The sequence below is a fragment of the Cherax quadricarinatus genome, chromosome 1 (assembly GCF_038502225.1).
Source record: "Cherax quadricarinatus isolate ZL_2023a chromosome 1, ASM3850222v1, whole genome shotgun sequence".
Classification (NCBI taxonomy): domain Eukaryota; kingdom Metazoa; phylum Arthropoda; class Malacostraca; order Decapoda; family Parastacidae; genus Cherax; species Cherax quadricarinatus.
In genome coordinates, this window is record NC_091292.1 from 32,829,283 (window position 1) to 32,847,638 (window position 18,356).

Genomic DNA, 18,356 nt, shown 5'->3' on the forward strand with positions numbered 1-18,356 from the left:
GGAACTAAGTATTTCCAAACTGTATATCAGTATACAATAAAAAACTAAATTAAATTTTCTATCTTTAAAATTATATATATACTTCATTTGGATCAAGCTGGACTAACCTCAATACCTAAAATGGTTGGAAGCAGTAATGCATGAATTCACAAATTTAAAATGAACGTTTTTTGACATTTCTACATACATTACTGTTTGCAGAGATCCAGTATGCCACTCCTCGCTTGAGGAATAACCAATCCAGTGGTTCAGAAGCATACATGTGGCCAGCAACATTTTCTTGATTGTTAAATAACATCTTGTACTGGAGTTCAAACAGTTTATTCCAAAATGTTAAATTTTTGCGTTCCATAGGAATCATTTCTGATCGAAGCAAATCTTTCTCTCGTTCTTTCTTGTCTTCGGCTGTTAAATGACAAATATTTGTATTACTGTAATGGCCTTATGTTACAATAACATACAAGTTTTCATACCTACATACTGCTAAACTATAGTGGCAACAAATACATCCTTTATCACCACCACATATCCACTAGTAACCCAAAGCTAATCAATGTAATTTTTTCTTCCCCCTAATCGTCCATCTTCCGTTAAGGTAGAGTAAACCAAAGAAGGAAGTACATCCACCGTCATTCAATCACTTCTGGCCAGAGATGTACTAACATCATAATTCAGAAGAACATTCAACTGCAATATCACCATCCCTCCTTCAGAGTGCAGGCACTGCAGTTCCCACCTCCAAGACTAGTTCAGTTAACTGGTTTCCTTGAAACCCTTAAATATTACTTTGCTTACACTCCAACAGCAAGTCCACCCACAAACCATTTTCCTCCACTCACATACTCGCATGCCCATTTCTGGGATGACCCTTACCCCTACTTCCTTCTACCCCAGATTTATACTCTCTCATCATCCTACCACTCTCCATCCTTTCTAAAGGCTAAAATATTCTCAACCCCTTCACAGCTCTCTGAATTAAGCCCTTGGTGATTCCATACCTCCAATTCCCTGCATAATATTCACAACACACTTCATTCTCAAACACAACACCTCCACTGCTTCTAGCCACCTTCTTGGTGCAATGTTCACAACCCATGCCCTACTCGCATATAAAAGTGTAGGTATCACTTGTCGGATATATACCCCTCTTGGTCTTCAAAGATAAACTATCTTTCCAGATGCCTCAACACATCACCTACCTTTTTTTACCCTCATCTTTCAGACCCATAAGCTGACATGTCCACTCCCAGACACTTAAATGTAGCCACTTCTTCCATACTCGCTTCCCTCGTAAATGTTACCCTGTTCATACTCCAATAGTAATTAGTACCTAGAGTATGATCAATAAATATTCTGCAAAACATTTAATTTCAAGTTATTAAAGAGAATTTTTTTTATACATATACATATTAGTCTTACAGAGAATGGATGCAGCAACTGTACACTACAACCAAACATAACATTCAAAACAGTCTCTTTGACATTTAATGACAGCGGCACAAAAACAGCACTCTTCCCTACAGTTCACACAGACCACCAAATCCAGCATTTTTAAGTCAGCAGTTACTGTTACTGGCCATCACAACTATTTAACCTTTACAGGCATATTTACAATTTTTTTCTGCACCCCTGCCAAAGCCTATACCACTAAATATGCTATCATATGACAGACCTGTGTCAAGACAATTTTCCTCATAAACCAATAAGAACTAACATAGTACTTAAGTACTAATTCAGGCCAAAAAGCTACAGCTAATTTCCCCTCCCTACAGTTAGATAGGTAATAAACAATGTAACAAGAGGATTTAAAGTTGTGATCATTGAAAGAATGATGTAAAACTCTCCCATTGTGATTTGTGAAATTATATGCTAGGTTCAATATCTTGTAATCTAGTACAGCACGAAGTAAAAATCACCGTACGTACTTCTAGTATAGCGGTGCTCTTCAACATTCCAAATGGTGTCTTCCTGGTCTAACACTTTGTCAGTAACTACTTCATGTTGTCGGAAACCCCAGTCTGGAAGCTGACGCCCGGAAAATTTGAGAGCCTGACTGGAATTCACATGAATTAAGCGTATCTGGAAGAGACAAACAAGTTAGGACAATGTTTCAATTTTCATATATACCAGACTGATTATTAGGGAAGAGGAGCGATTGGTGGAATGATGATGTAAAGAGAGTAGTAAGGGAGAAAAAGTTAGCATATGAGAAGTTTTTACAAAGTAGAAGTGATGCAAGGAGGGAAGAGTATATGGAGAAAAAGAGAGAAGTTAAGAGAGTGGTGAAGCAATGTAAAAAGAGAGCAAATGAGAGAGTGGGTGAGATGTTATCAACAAATTTTGTTGAAAATAAGAAAAAGTTTTGGAGTGAGATTAACAAGTTAAGAAAGCCTAGAGAACAAATGGATTTGTCAGTTAAAAATAGGAGAGGAGAGTTATTAAATGGAGAGTTAGAGGTATTGGGAAGATGGAAGGAATATTTTGAGGAATTGTTAAATGTTGATGAAGATAGGGAAGCTGTGATTTCGTGTATAGGGCAAGGAGGAATAACATCTTGTAGGAGTGAGGAAGAGCCAGTTGTGAGTGTGGGGGAAGTTCGTGAGGCAGTAGGTAAAATGAAAGGGGGTAAGGCCGCCGGGATTGATGGGATAAAGATAGAAATGTTAAAAGCAGGTGGGGATATAGTTTTGGAGTGGTTGGTGCAATTATTTAATAAATGTATGGAAGAGGGTAAGGTACCTAGGGATTGGCAGAGAGCATGCATAGTTCCTTTGTATAAAGGCAAAGGGGATAAAAGAGAGTGCAAAAATTATAGGGGGATAAGTCTGTTGAGTGTACCTGGTAAAGTGTATGGTAGAGTTATAATTGAAAGAATTAAGAGTAAGACGGAGAATAGGATAGCAGATGAACAAGGAGGCTTTAGGAAAGGTAGGGGGTGTGTGGACCAGGTGTTTACAGTGAAACATATAAGTGAACAGTATTTAGATAAGGCTAAAGAGGTCTTTGTGGCATTTATGGATTTGGAAAAGGCGTATGACAGGGTGGATAGGGGGGCAATGTGGCAGATGTTGCAAGTGTATGGTGTAGGAGGTAGGTTACTGAAAGCAGTGAAGAGTTTTTACGAGGATAGTGAGGCTCAAGTTAGAGTATGTAGGAAAGAGGGAAAATTTTTCCCAGTAAAAGTAGGCCTTAGACAAGGATGTGTGATGTCACCGTGGTTGTTTAATATATTTATAGATGGGGTTGTAAGAGAAGTAAATGCGAGGGTCTTGGCAAGAGGCGTGGAGTTAAAAGATAAAGAATCACACACAAAGTGGGAGTTGTCACAGCTGCTCTTTGCTGATGACACTGTGCTCTTGGGAGATTCTGAAGAGAAGTTGCAGAGATTGGTGGATGAATTTGGTAGGGTGTGCAAAAGAAGAAAATTAAAGGTGAATACAGGAAAGAGTAAGGTTATGAGGATAACAAAAAGATTAGGTGATGAAAGATTGAATATCAGATTGGAGGGAGAGAGTATGGAGGAGGTGAACGTATTCAGATATTTGGGAGTGGACGTGTCAGCGGATGGGTCTATGAAAGATGAGGTGAATCATAGAATTGATGAGGGAAAAAGAGTGAGTGGTGCACTTAGGAGTCTGTGGAGACAAAGAACTTTGTCCTTGGAGGCAAAGAGGGGAATGTATGAGAGTATAGTTTTACCAACGCTCTTATATGGGTGTGAAGCGTGGGTGATGAATGTTGCAGCGAGGAGAAGGCTGGAGGCAGTGGAGATGTCATGTCTGAGGGCAATGTGTGGTGTGAATATAATGCAGAGAATTCGTAGTTTGGAAGTTAGGAGGAGGTGCGGGATTACCAAAACTGTTGTCCAGAGGGCTGAGGAAGGGTTGTTGAGGTGGTTCGGACATGTAGAGAGAATGGAGCGAAACAGAATGACTTCAAGAGTGTATCAGTCTGTAGTGGAAGGAAGGCGGGGTAGGGGTCGGCCAAGGAAGGGTTGGAGGGAGGGGGTAAAGGAGGTTTTGTGTGCGAGGGGCTTGGACTTCCAGCAGGCATGCGTGAGCGTGTTTGATAGGAGTGAATGGAGACAAATGGTTTTTAATACTTGACGTGCTGTTGGAGTGTGAGCAAAGTAACATTTATGAAGGGATTCAGGGAAACCGGCAGGCCGGACTTGAGTCCTGGAGATGGGAAGTACAGTGCCTGCACTCTGAAGGAGGGGTGTTAATGTTGCAGTTTAAAAACTGTAGTGTAAAGCACCCTTCTGGCAAGACAGTGATGGAGTGAATGATGGTGAAAGTTTTTCTTTTTCGGGCCACCCTGCCTTGGTGGGAATCGGCCGGTGTGATAAAAAAAAAAAAAATTATGAAGTAGAATACTAAACCTTAAAATTTCATTTCAAATTCCTTAAAAGATGCACTGATAGATTTTTTTAAAAACTTCATTTAAAGCAAAAAAATCAGGTAAACTTTTTTTTCTACATGACACTTCCTTTCTCTCCCTGGAGAATAACTTTTTTTGTCAAGGATACTCCAACAGTCTATGATTTATGTAACCTGCCAGGTGTGCGAAGCACAACAGCCAACCAACTAATGTCTATTTTACTGCTAGTTAAACAGACAGAAGATGAAAAGAAAAATTACATTTAGGAGTGGGTCGAGGGTTTTCACAAAAGTATAGAGAACTTTTGCTAATTCTTTTTATACAATACAGCCTCTCCTCACTTAGCAATGTACTCATTAACCAATGACTATTCTGTTTATTACAATATACATTACACTACCGTATAAACATTTAAAAATATACCAGAAATGTTATAAATGGTTCAAAGGTAACATTAAACTATATCAAAGGTGGTTGACACAAACCCACTACCATTATAGTATGCTCCTCAGTGACGAATTCGTTTACAGACATAGTCTTAGGAACAGAACGCTGTTGTTAAGTGAGGAGAGGACGTACTGATAAGTTGGAGAATAAGATACATTTGCAACACTAAGCATTACTGACTAAATGTTTCACCTGCACTGTAGGCTTCATCTTGTGTACTGTCTCCTGGACTGACTAAGCCTGCAGTGCAGGCAAAATATTTAGTCAATGAAGATACCTAGTGTTATACACGTATTATACTCTTTAAACTGCTGAAACTTTTTATTGGGCAGTTTGTACACAAGAACAATGACAATCAATTTTTTCAATCTTTACTACCAGAACTGGGACTAAAGTTTTTAAGTTAAGCAACTGACTGCAAGTGTCTCTTAACACGCACAATCTATACCTTGTTCTATTCATTTGGTCACAAGTTAAATTTTAAATATTATTAAGCAACCAAATACTACACACCCACCAGCCCTTACCTGGCTTTCCACAGCATGCCAGTATCCATCAGACAGTTCACTGTTAAGGATCTCTACACGCCATGTAGTCTGAGCAGGCATAGACACATTGTAGTCGATGTAAGCAGCAACCTTGTTAAAAGAAAAATTAACTATATAAAAATACTGATAAACTCTATACAACAATATTGTACATTAAATAAGTTTGTAATACTGAAAAAACACAGTGCACTTCATGTTTACTTCATCACAGGTTTATAATATTTCAGTAAACCAAAGAAGATATTCTAAAAGGGTACAGTAATATGAAATTTCTGAATTCCCAGTTCTGGTGACATATGTAGAACTTCAATATACAAATAAATTTTAATAACACACAGGCCATTTCCCAACAAGATAGGGTGGCCAGAAAAATAAAAACTTTCACCATCATTCACTCCATCACTGTCTTGCCACTACAGTTATAAAACTACAACATTAACACCCTTCAGAATGTGGGCCCTGTACTTCCCATTTCTAGGACTCAAGTCCAGCCTGCCGGTTTTCCTGAATCCCTTCATAAATATTACCCTGCTCATATTCCAACAGCACATAAAGTCCTAAAAACCATTTGTCTCCATTCACTCCTATCTAACACAAATCACTCATGCTTGCTGGAAGTCCAAGCCCCTGATACACAAAACCTCCTTTACCCCCTCCCTCCAACTTTTCCTAGGCTGACCTCTATCCCACCTTCCCTCCACTACAGATATACACACACACTCAGTCATTCTATTTTGTTCCATCCTCTCGACATGTCCGAATCACCTCAACTACCCCTCCTTAGCCCTCTGGATAATAGTTTTGGTAATCACGAACCTCATAATTTCCAAACTACAAATTCTCTGCATTACATTCACACCACACATTGCCCTCAGACACGACATCTCGACTGCCTCCAGCCTTCTCCTTGTAACATTCACCACCTGTGCTTCGCACCCATATAAGAGAATTGGTATAACTATAATCTCTTATTTCCTCTCTTTGCTTCCATGGACAAAGTTCTTTGTCTCCACAGACTCCTAAGTGCACCACTCACCTTTTTCCCCTTGTCAATTCTATGATCCACCTCATCTTTCACAGACCCATCTGTTGACACATCCACTCCTAAACATCTGAATACATTCACCTCTGCCATACTCTCTCCCACCAATCTAATGTCCAATCTTTTGTTACCTATTTTTTTTTGTTTTCCCTCATCACCTTACTGCTTCCTATATTCACTTTAATTTTCTTCTTTTACATACCCTACCAAACTCATCCACCAACCTCTGCAACTTTTCTTCAGAATCTCCCAAAAGCACAGTGTCATCAGCAAGAGCAACTGTGACAATACATTACATAATTATCTGAGAGAAGACAAATGGTCATAATGTTTGAAGATGTACACTACTTGTCCTCAAGAGTCACACTTAATATCTGATCGAAATTTACATCAAAGCTGTTGACAGTTAACCCTGGCACTAACACCTATATCTGACAGTTGCTAGCAGGTATCCTTGACAATAACACCTACTCTACCAACACTGTCTCCAATGAAGCTTTCTACATACTCTGTTGTTCCTCCTGTGTATCAATGACCTAAAAAAGAAGTTTCATATACATTTAAGAGGTGTGAAACCACCACTCGCTCTTTTTCTACTCAGGAGGATGCTGGGGATCTTCACTTGGAGATAAAAGAATTTTGTTGTCATATCTCTGTAACATGATCATGATGACTACCCACTTTCTCTCAACTTCCTCTCATACCCATAACTAGGATAATCGTTTTCTCTTATAAAACGAAATGGTATTTCTCCTACACTGAACATCTGAGGCTGTGTTTAGCCATTTTTTTTTAATAATCCATCTAATAGTGGAGAAATTTGTCAGCTGAGAGAATTACACACCACTCTGAAATCCATGAACACTTGTATGCTAATTCATCCATTTTCTTTCTCTGGTGGGGATAGTTGGGTGGTGCTGGATTTCCTTAAATGCCAGATTATGGATGAATTTTTAGGTTGGTATTCTGCACAACCTTTATTCAGCATTATCTGTGTAGGCACTGCATGAGGAAGGGGGCAGGGAGGGAGGAGGAAGGGGAGAGGGGGGAGGGAGGGAGGGAGGGAGGAAGGGGGGAGGGAGGGAGGGAGGAGGAAGGGGGGAGGGAGGAGGAAGGGGGGAGGGAGGAGGAAGGGGGGAGGGAGGGAGGAAGGGGGGAGGGAGGAGGAAGGGGGGAGGGAGGGAGGAGGAAGGAAGGGAGGGAGGGAGGGAGGGAGGAGGAAGGGGGGAGGGAGGAGGAGGGGGGGAAGGGGGGAGGGAGGGAGGAGGAGGGGGGGAGGGGGGAGGGAGGAGGAAGGGGGGAGGGGGAGGGAGGGAGGAGGAAGGGGGGAGGGAGGGAGGGAGGAGGAAGGGGGGAGGGAGGAGGAGGGGGGGAGGGAGGAGGAAGGGGGGGGGGGAGGGAGGGAGGGAGGAGGAAGGGGGGGAGAGGGAGGAGGAAGGGGGGGAGGGAGGGAGGAGGGAGGAGGAAGGTGGGGAGGGAGGGAGGAGGAAGGAGGAAGGTGGGGAGGGAGGGAGGAGGAAGGGGGGAGGGAGGGAGTAGACTAATCCTAGTACATAATTACTTAAATCTAGACAAGATAAGAGGTTAACTTTTATTAAAATCTTTATTTAATCTTAATACTAATGCGAAGTAGTCAAGGTGGAGGTTTATAAGAATAATAATTTTGAAGTTGCACATAATAAAACATTACAATTAATGGTTCAAGGAGTAATATTTCATGGATTGGCAGATGTTTAATAGACTAGAGGTCATATAATACTGTACAACTAATTAGAAGTTGTTTTGGTTAGTAATGAAAGAGAAGATAATTTTTAAGCAAAGTCCTAAATTTATAAGTGGTCAGGGGATCCTTTACCAGTTCAGGTAGTGAATTCCAGATCTTCAGGCCCTTCATGTACATTGCATTTTTGCATAGTGTGAGACTGACATGAGGGATGTTGAAGAGTGCCTTATGCCTTGTATTGTGACTGTTTTGTTGTAGTAATCAAGAAGTTTAAGTGGAGGGTTTATTTTGGAGTTTAATGTTCTGTATATGTAGCAGAAAAATAATATAAGTGTATGTATCATATATTTAGCAAGCTCAGGCTTTTGATAAGTGGTGGGGTGTGCTGCCTGGCACAGGAGCTAGTAATCATCTGCACTGCAGTTTTTTGTTGGGTTATTAATAAAGATTTACGGTGGTTGGCTGTGGTTGATCCCAAGGCAGGGAGGAAAAGGAGGAAGGGAAGGAAGAGGAGGACAGAGAAGAGGAGGAGGAGGAAGACAGAAGAGGAGGAGGAGAGAGAAGGAGGAGGAGAGAGGAGGAGGAGGAGAGAGAAGGAGGACAGAGAAGAGGAGGAGGAGGACAGAGAAGAGGAGGAGGAGGAGGAGGAGGACAGAGAAGAGGAGGAGGAGGATGGAAGGGGTGGAGAGGAAATTATTATTATTCATGTTAAGCACTAAACCCATGAGGGTCATTCAGTGCAAGAAGAGGTGGAGGCTCGGTCCTCTGTCTGCTGAGTGTGAGACAAACATGCTTGCTATTGGTACTAGTAAGTAAGTTTATTCAGGTATACACAATATAGTTACATAGATTATCATACATAGCAGCATGTGTGTAGAGAACCTAGGATAACCCAAAAGTCAGAGTGACGCATTTCCATTGGGGTCCTTTTTATACCTTATTATACAATATAGAAGATATCTTATTATTATACTATAAAGGATATATACTAGGAATAAGGTAAATAGAGTTATTTACATCTACATGTTTGTTAGCTAATAAAATAAAAAATCATTCTCCTCCTTTTCTGTTGCTACATTCATTAGGTACCTTTTGGCTCTTCTTGAATTGGCTCATGCTATGACTGGCTCTGGCCTGTGTGGGCAATCTGTTCCATTCCTTAATTGCTGTACAATAAAAAGTGTTTGAAGCCTGGCAACTGACTGTAGGTACTACAAAGTTGTGCTCTCTCCCCCTAGTACTATGGTTGCTTTGGTTCCCAACTTTGATAAAATTAGCAGCAAGATATTCTGGACACTGAGCAATTTTATAAACTTGATTTAACTTCAGTTGTTTTACTCTGTCTTCAATATTCAGCATATCCATATAGATATTTGGATATTTGGTAGAGAGGAAAGGAAGTGTGAGAGCTGGAGAAAAAGGAGACCAGAGGGAAGGGAGGAGGCTAGAGAGGGAAGGATGAAGAAAAATGAAATGAGGGTAGAGAAATAACAGAAAGAAATAGAGGGAGAGTAAGGACATGAAGGGTAGGGGAGATAGTTTTGAAATCTGAAGTACACTGACCAAGTAGATCACTAAGCCCTCTGAACAATAATAATTTTTCTTTTCAACACGCTGACCGTTTCCCTCTGAGGCAGGGTTGTCAGCATAGTTGCTGATCCCTGTGTTATATAGCATAGCATATTAGTATCATCCATGTGCTTTAGATAGGAGATCCCTTGTAGGCCTGTGACTGTGACGTCACGGGATGCGCATGTGTACGCTCGTACCTCTGCCCCGGTCTCACTCGGCGTAGACCTACAGGCGAAGACAGGCAAGGCACTGGGCTCCATTCCTCATCACAGACTGGAAGCTGGCTTATTTTGCAAACTCGGGTCAACCCCTCGGGAGTGATGCAAATAAGCAGATACACTAATACAAAGACTGACCAGTGAATAATGTAGAAGCTGGTAGGAGCTTGGGCGGGAGAACTGGCTTGAGGTAGCTGGCTGGCGTTAACCTCGGTAGGCCTACTGGTGACACGAAATGGCCGTCTTGCAGGTCGAAATTTATCTCCAGAAATCGCTGTAATCGTCAGAATTACAGGCCCTCCGATGCCACCATTTATCGTAAGGGGTTCTTAAATGGAGATATCGAGGGTTGAAGGTACACACACTTGTTGGATGGTTACGATATATTGTCAGACTGAGATGATGAGGAATGGAGCCCAGTGCCTTGCCTGTCTTCGCCTGTAGGTCTATGCCGAGTGAGACCGGGGCAGAGGTACGAGCGTACACATGCGCATCCCGTGACGTCACACAGTCACAGGCCTACAAGGGATCTCCTATCTAAAGCACATGGATGATACTAATATGCTATGCTATGTAACACAGGGATTAGCAACTATGCTGACAGGGTGACCCAAAAAGAAAAAAAAAAGAAAAAAACTTACATCATTCAACACTTTCACCATTACTCATACAGAGTCACTCTTTGCAGAGGCACTTAGATACGACAGTTTAAACATCCCTGCAAACTGCCAATATCCTAAACCCCTCCTTTAAAGAGCAGGCATACTTCCCATTTCTAGGACTCAAGTCCAGCTAACCATTTTCCCTGAATCCCTTCACAAAATATTACCCTGCTCACACTCCCAACAACTCATCAGGTCCCAAAAACCATTCGTCACCATTCACTGCTATCTAACACCCTCGTGCATGCTTGCTGGAAGTCCAAGCCCCTCGCTTACAAAACCTCCTTTACACCATCCCTCCAACCTTTTCGGGGATGACCCCTACCCCACATTCCTTCCCCAACAGACTTCTACGCTCTCCAAATCATTCTACTCTGTTCCAATCTCTCTATATGACCAAACCGCTTCAACAGCCCATTTTCAGCCCTGTAATTAATACTTTTAGTTACTCCACACTTCTTCCTAATTTCCAAACTACAAATACTCTGCATAATAGAACCTCTCCTCACTTAACGACAGTTCCGTTCCTAAGACCATGTTGTTAAATGAATTCATTGCCAAGTGAGGAGCATACTATAATGGTAGAGAGTTTGTGTCGACTATCTTTGATATTCCATACCCCCGGCCGGGATTGAACCCGCGGTCATAGAGTCTCAAAACTCCAGCCCCAGGTGTAGAAATATACCTAGTTGGATGAATCTTATTGTGGCTAGCTGGTCTAGTGGCTAACGCGACGGGCTGGAGTTTTGAGACTGACCGCGGGTTCAATCCCGGCCGGGGGTATGGTTTGTTTGCAATCGTGTCATTACGATTTCTTGAGTCATCTTTGATATTGTTTTAATGTCACCTTTGCACCATTTATAACATTTCTGGTATATTTTTAAATGTTTATACAGAAGTGTACTGTATAATGAAATAAACAGAAGAGGAAATCAGCTCTAATACACATTATTTAGGTATGAATACTGGTCAGCGAGCCCGTCTAAAGTCCGAGGGGTCGATAAACAAGTACGTAGCAAAGCGAGGAGAGGCTGTATTTACACCACACATGCCCTTAGACACGATATCTCCACTGCCTCCAGCCGCTTCCTTACTGCAGCATTTACAACCCATGCTTCACACCCATATAAGTGTTGGCTCCACTATACTCTCATACATTCCTTTCTTTGCCTTCAGGGATAACGTTCATTGTCTCCACAGATACCTCAACGCACCACTCTCCTTTTTGCCTTCATCAATTCTATGGTTAACCTCGTCCTTCATAAACCCATCTGCTGACAAGTCAGCTCCCAAATATCTGAAAACATTCACTTCTTCCATACTCCCTCCCTCCAATGTGATGTCCATTTGATACCTTCATCATCATACTCTTATCTATGTTCACTTTCAAATTTCTACCTTTACACACCCTCCCAAACTTGTCCTAACTAACCTTTGCAACTTTTCTTTAGAATCCCCCAAAAGCACAGTATCATCAGCAAAAAGTAACTGTCAACTCCCTTTTGGATTTGATTCCCCATAATTTAATCCCACCCCATTCCCCAACACCCTAGCATTTACTTCTTTTACAACCCCATCTATAACTATGTTAACCATAGTAACATTACACATCCCTAGTATTGCTGGGAAGTAGTCTCCCTCTCTCCTACACACCCTAACCTGAGCCTCACTATCCTCATAAAAACTTTCTACATCATTTGGTAACTTACTACCTATTCCATATACTTGCAACATCTGCCACATTGTTCCCCTATCCACTGTAACATCTGTAATAATAAATATACATACTAAGAAAATAATTAAAGTAATAATAAACTACATTAATAAAACAACTACTATCACACCAAGTTAATACTACCAGCATCAGTTTTTCAACTGATGCTATTTGTGATGTGTTAATGTTCAATAACTCTGATAAAAGTTCCCAGAGATCCCTACAGGCACTCCAGGAAATATAAAAAACATGCAAGCAGCAGAAGGACAAAAGCAAGAGGAGGGTCAGGAGCACCAGCAAATGGGTGGCTATGGACGAGAGATGTGAGCACAATCCTCAAAGTCTGTCAAGAGTGACATTGCATCTTGAACAAACACCTACGTCCTCTTAAACCTTTTATAATTTGTTGAAATTTTTTTATGCATCATTTCTGACAATCCTGCAATAAATATCTATTTTCCTTATTTTATTATACGTAATAATAGTTTCTTTGTTTTATTCAAGCTGAACAGTAGGTCTACCATTTCCAACCATTTCCACTCATTTATAACTGGAGGAAACATGGTATGGGAAAAGCTTTTGTATCTTCTTTCTGAGCAGCCTAAGCCAGTGCATTTGTAAGAACATAAGAAAGAAGGAGCACTGCAACAGGCTTACTGGCCTATACAAGGCAGCTCTAATTCTCCCACCGGCTTAAGCCAATGCCTTGACCTAGTGAGGTTAGACACGTCACTTGAGGGAGGAGCAGTGCATCCGACCTAGTAGCACAAGCTAGTCAGGTCCAACTCACACCCACCCACACTCACTCGTGTATTTATCCAACCTATTTTTAAAACCACACAACATCTTAGCATCTATGACGGTACTCGGGAGTTTGTTCCACTCATCTACAACTTTATTACCAAACCAGTGCTTTCCTATATCCTTCCTGAATCCGAATTTTTCCAATTTAAAGCCACTGCTGCGAGTCCTGTCTATGTTAGATATTTTTAGCACACTATTTACATCCCCTTTATTAATTCCTGTTTTCCATTTATACACCTCAATCAAGTTGGCCGTCTCCCACCGAGGCAGGGTGACCCAAAAAAAAAGAAAATCCCCACAAAGAAAATACTTTCATCATCATTCAACACTTTCACCTCGCTCACACATAATCACTGTTTTTGCAGAGGTGCCCCTTTAGAGTGCAGGCATTGTACTTCCCATTTCCAGGACTCAAGTCCGGTTATATAAAATAACCGGTTTCCCCAAATCCCTTCACTAAATATTACCCTGCTCACACTCCAACAGCTCGTCAGGTCCCAAATACCATTTGTCTCCATTCACTCCTATCTAACACGCTCACTCACACTTGCTGGAAGTTCAAACCCCTCACCCATATCACCACCTTTACCCCTCCCTTCAACCTTTTCAAGGACGACCCCTACCCCGCCTTCCTTCCCCTACAGATTTATATGCTCTCCATGTCATTCTACTTTAATCCACTCTCTCTAAATGACCAAACCACCTCAACAAACCCTCTTCAGCCCTCTGACTAATACTTTTATTAACTCCACACCTTCTCCTAATTTCCACACTCCGAATTTTCTGCATAATATTTACACCACACATTACCCTTAGACAGGACATCTCCACTGCCTCAATCATATCATCCCTAATTCTTCACCTTTCTAGAGTGCAGATTCAGGGCCCTCAGCCTATCCTCATAGGGAAGATTTCTAGTACATAGGATCAACTTTGCCATCCTCCTTTGTACACTTTCCTGTGCATTTACGTATATCCATTCTGTAATACGGTGACCAAAACTGTGCAGCATATTCTAAATGAGGCCTAACCAAAGACAGTTGAAGAACAACCTGAGGACTTCTATTATTTATGCTTCTTGCTATGAAGCCAAGGATTCTGTTAGCTTTATTGCGAACACTAATGCACTGTTACCTTGGTTTTAGATTACTACTAACCAGAACTAAATCCTTTTCACAATCTGTAATATTAAGATCTACATTATTTAGTTTATATGTGGCATGGTTATTTTCCTTTCCAACATTTAGAACTTTGCATTTGTCTATATTAAACTGCATCTGCCACTTCTCCGACCACTGCACGAGTCTATTCACATCATCCTGGATTGCTCTAATGTTCTCATTTGAATGAATTGGATGGCCTATTTTGGTGTCATCAGCAAATTTGCTTATGCCTCTATTTATTCCCTCATCTATGTCGTTTATGTAGATTGTGAACAACAAGGGGCCCAACACTGACCCCTGAAGAACACCGCTTGTGATATGCCCCCATTCCGATTTCTCCCCATTTATGCAAACTCTCTGCTGCCTATTCATCAACCATGCCTCAACCCAGGAAAAAATTTCTCCTATTCCGTGTGCCTTAAGTTTCCTCAATAGCCTCTGATGTGGAACTTTATTGAAAGTCTTACTTAAGTCCATATACACACACAATATATTCAATACCATGATCTACTTCCTCAAATACCTTAGTGAAGAAAGTTAGTCTACCAAAACTCATGCACATAAAATCAACATCTATCTTCAATTACCTAGGATAGTTCGCAAGGGAAGAATCACTAGCTCTTGGTCCCACATCTTAAATTTCAACCAACTGACATACTGCTTTTGACTCTCCTTTATGGAAGGTACTTGTGCAGTTAACCCTGTAGTTTATTTAAGTGATTAAATTTGTACCTTATGCATCCCTTTTAAAGATCCTATTCTTGTCTATGTCCATGTAAGCAAGCCCCCTCTTGTTCTCTGCTCCTCTAGTATGAAGACAAAGTACACTTAACTGGTAAACGATTTTGAGGAATAGGAAGTTAAAAATGTTTACCAAAGCACTGTGCAACTTCTGTAAAATACAAGTATAACATTTTTATTACTTCTTGGTTGTGTGGTGACATGCCAGCTGCAACATCGTGAGAGTTGAGGGCCCGAGAGGTGAGGCCATGAACCAGCTGAACAAGGTCTCCATTTTTAATGGGCTCATGTGGCTCAGTCACAACCAATTCCTCCCTGGAAAAATTAAACTAATGAAAACAGACCTTGGTAGCATCATAAACATATAAACCAAATTCCTATAATTTTAGAGGAGCATTTCAAGAAAACATAAAAATAAGAGCATAAACAGTGGAAAAAATATCTCTGATGAAACTATTGTAAAGTGGCATTTTTTTTTTTTCCCCCAACAAGTCGGCTGTCTCCCACCGAGGCAGGGTGACCCAAAAAAGAAAGAAAATCCCCAAAAAGAAAATACTTTCATCATCATTCAACACTTTCACCACACTCGCACATTATCACTGTTTTTGCAGAGGTGCTCAGAATACAACAGTTTAGAAGCATACACATATAAAGATACACAACATATCCCTCCAAACTGCCAATATCCCAAACCCCTCCTTTAAAGTGCAGGCATTGTACTTCCCATTTCCAGGACTCAAGTCCGACTATATGAAAATAACCGGTTTCCCTGAATCCCTTCATTTACAATTTTAAAAAAATCTATGAACAGCAGAACACATTTGTATGAATGTTACATTGTAAAAGGTGAATCAACACTTAAGTATGGAAGAGAGACATGAGGCATTATGATAATGGAATGCTTTGTCCGCCAGGGGTTTTTCCTACTTCAAAACCAAAAAAGAAAATTACAGAAAACCCTCGATATAATGGACTAATGGGAAAATTATCTGAGTCTTCGTTTTGTCAGAATAAAGTTAAAATCTGTAGCAAGAAACAAAAACACTAAAGTAATCTACTGTATATCTAATACAGTACTGTACACAACTGAGATATACTACAATAAACTTTGAAAATAAAATAATTAAAAGTCCAATATATTGAGGGTTTGCTGTATATGAATTAGGTACAAGGTGAGGGGGTTGCATTTGCAGGAGTGAGTAACCAAAGTGTTGTGTCAGGTATGGGCAGGATGAGCTTGGTAAGAACATATGAAATCAAAGCTTAGAAAATTTTGTCAGTGGTGGTGTTGGTAGTGAGAATAGGGTGCAGATTATAAACACTGCTTATGGTGCTGGCTAACTTGTAAAATTTACTATTTAAAAACTTAGACATAATTATTAACTTACACCTCTGGTTTTTTGACAATCCACCAATTGTTGACATCTTTATAGCTATAGCATGTGACCTGCTGCTGGTGTGAGGAGCCACGCCCATCCGGGTACTTGACAGGATACACAGCATCGTGAGAGTGCAACCAACAGGTGCGGCCATGAGTGTGCCGCAGTGTAATTTGTGACCCATGAACCACCTTCACTGGTTGATTAGCAATAATAGAAGCCAAACCACCCTGTTTAAGTATCAAAATATTAATCAAAATGTTTCTCCTAAAGCACTGATTGAAGAAAACATTTACACTATACAGTACTGTGGTGATCAGAATCAGTTTAAAACCATCTCATTTTATATTAACAATATTTCATTAAATTTTTGCTAGATACATTAAGGATTTCCTAGGTAGTATTTTGGTAGACAGCAACCACCCAGGGAGGTACTACCATCCTGCCAGGAGAGTATAAAACAGAAGCCTGTAATTGTTTTGCATGGTAGGATTGCTGGTGTCTTTTCTGTCTCAAACATGCAAGATTTCAGGTACGTCTTGCTACTTCTACTTAAGCCTAGGTCCCACTAAACGTGCACGTACAAACATACGTGCATGCTTACACATTTACACATCTGCGATTTTGTCGACTTTGACTCCCATTTTAGGCCAATTACCTTATTCCAGTCAACCAAATTCTTAGCTATTTCACTAGTATTACTTCAATTCTATCGATTGAGCACAAGAAATCGCCAAGTCAACTGTTTTAACTACAAAATAAAGTGATTGGAAATTGGCAATTTGGCCAATTTAGTGCAAAGTTCAAAATATTCCAATTTCAAAATAGGATCCAGAATAAACAATGCAGGCATTCCTGGCACTAAACTAACTTTTCTTCTGTTCATTCGTTATGTTTTCAGGCTTTACAAATGAATTCCATTTTGATTTTAAATTCACATAATGAATTTTTATTCAAACCAAAACACAGAAGATTTACTGTCATGCAATATTGTAATAATTGTATAAATAATATCAGTACATTTGTGACCATATATTGGACCCACCAGCTGGCTTGTATTAGACGTGTGAGGTCATTTGCTTACTCTTGAACAACGGCAAAAGTTAACATTTCCGCTAATTTGAGCTCCGTTTCAAGCCATTTTCAATAATAAAACCAATCAAAATCATCTCTGTAATATATATTCCATTCTATCAAATGAGACCAAGAAATCACAAATACAACTATAAAAAACATAAAAGAAAGCACTGCAAAGTTGCTGTTTTAATCGAAAATTACGGTCTCAGTTTTTTTTATCTCATTATGCACTGAGCTGCAGATTTGTTTTATGTGGTGCACACATACCACAGATGTATTCTCTCATATCTAGGCCCAAATTTACCGCTCACAGCTTATCAGAGTGAGCTGAGCTCATGGCGTAGATCTATGGTTTGGACCCTCAACGTAAAGGCGTAGATCTACAGCACGGACCCTGAAAGGGTTAAAGTGCAGGCATTGTACTCCCCATTTCTAGGACTCGAGTCTGACTAACCAGTTTCCCTGAATCCCTTAACAATATATTACCCTGCTCACACTCCCAACAGCTTGTCAGGTCCCAGAAACCATTTGTCACCATTCCCTATCTAACACTCTCATGCATGCTTGCTGGAAGCCCAAGCCCAAGCCCAGAAAACCTCCTTTACCCCCTCCCTCCAACCTTTACAGGGATGACCCCTACCCTGCATTCCTTTCGCTACAAATTTATACACTCACCAAATCATTCTTTGTTCCATTCTCTCTGAATGGCCAAACCAGAGGTGTCATAAGGGGAGGGGGGCTGCCCCAGGTGACACCATAGAGCCTCTAAAGGTGACACTTATGCACAAAACAGTGCTGCACCAACATAAGAGAAGAATCCTTCATTTCTATATAGCCTATATAGGGCAAATCACTGATTTTGATGATGTGATATATGATTTTGCAG

At 40.6% G+C, this 18,356-nt stretch overlaps 1 protein-coding gene across 2 annotated transcripts in view; it reads right to left on the reverse strand.

The window, feature by feature from the left end:
• The window catches only part of rt (Protein O-mannosyltransferase rt), a 177,102-nt gene that overhangs the window by 14,426 nt on the left and 144,320 nt on the right, over nucleotides 1-18,356 (reverse strand). For both annotated transcript variants that reach the window (XM_053775322.2, XM_053775319.2), the window contains 5 exons: nucleotides 16,403-16,623; nucleotides 15,197-15,329; nucleotides 5,355-5,465; nucleotides 1,926-2,079; nucleotides 188-405 (listed from right to left, as the gene is read on the reverse strand). In XM_053775322.2, the coding sequence (XP_053631297.2) occupies nucleotides 188-405; nucleotides 1,926-2,079; nucleotides 5,355-5,465; nucleotides 15,197-15,329; nucleotides 16,403-16,623 (837 nt within the window). The remainder of the gene's footprint in view (nucleotides 1-187; nucleotides 406-1,925; nucleotides 2,080-5,354; nucleotides 5,466-15,196; nucleotides 15,330-16,402; nucleotides 16,624-18,356) is intronic.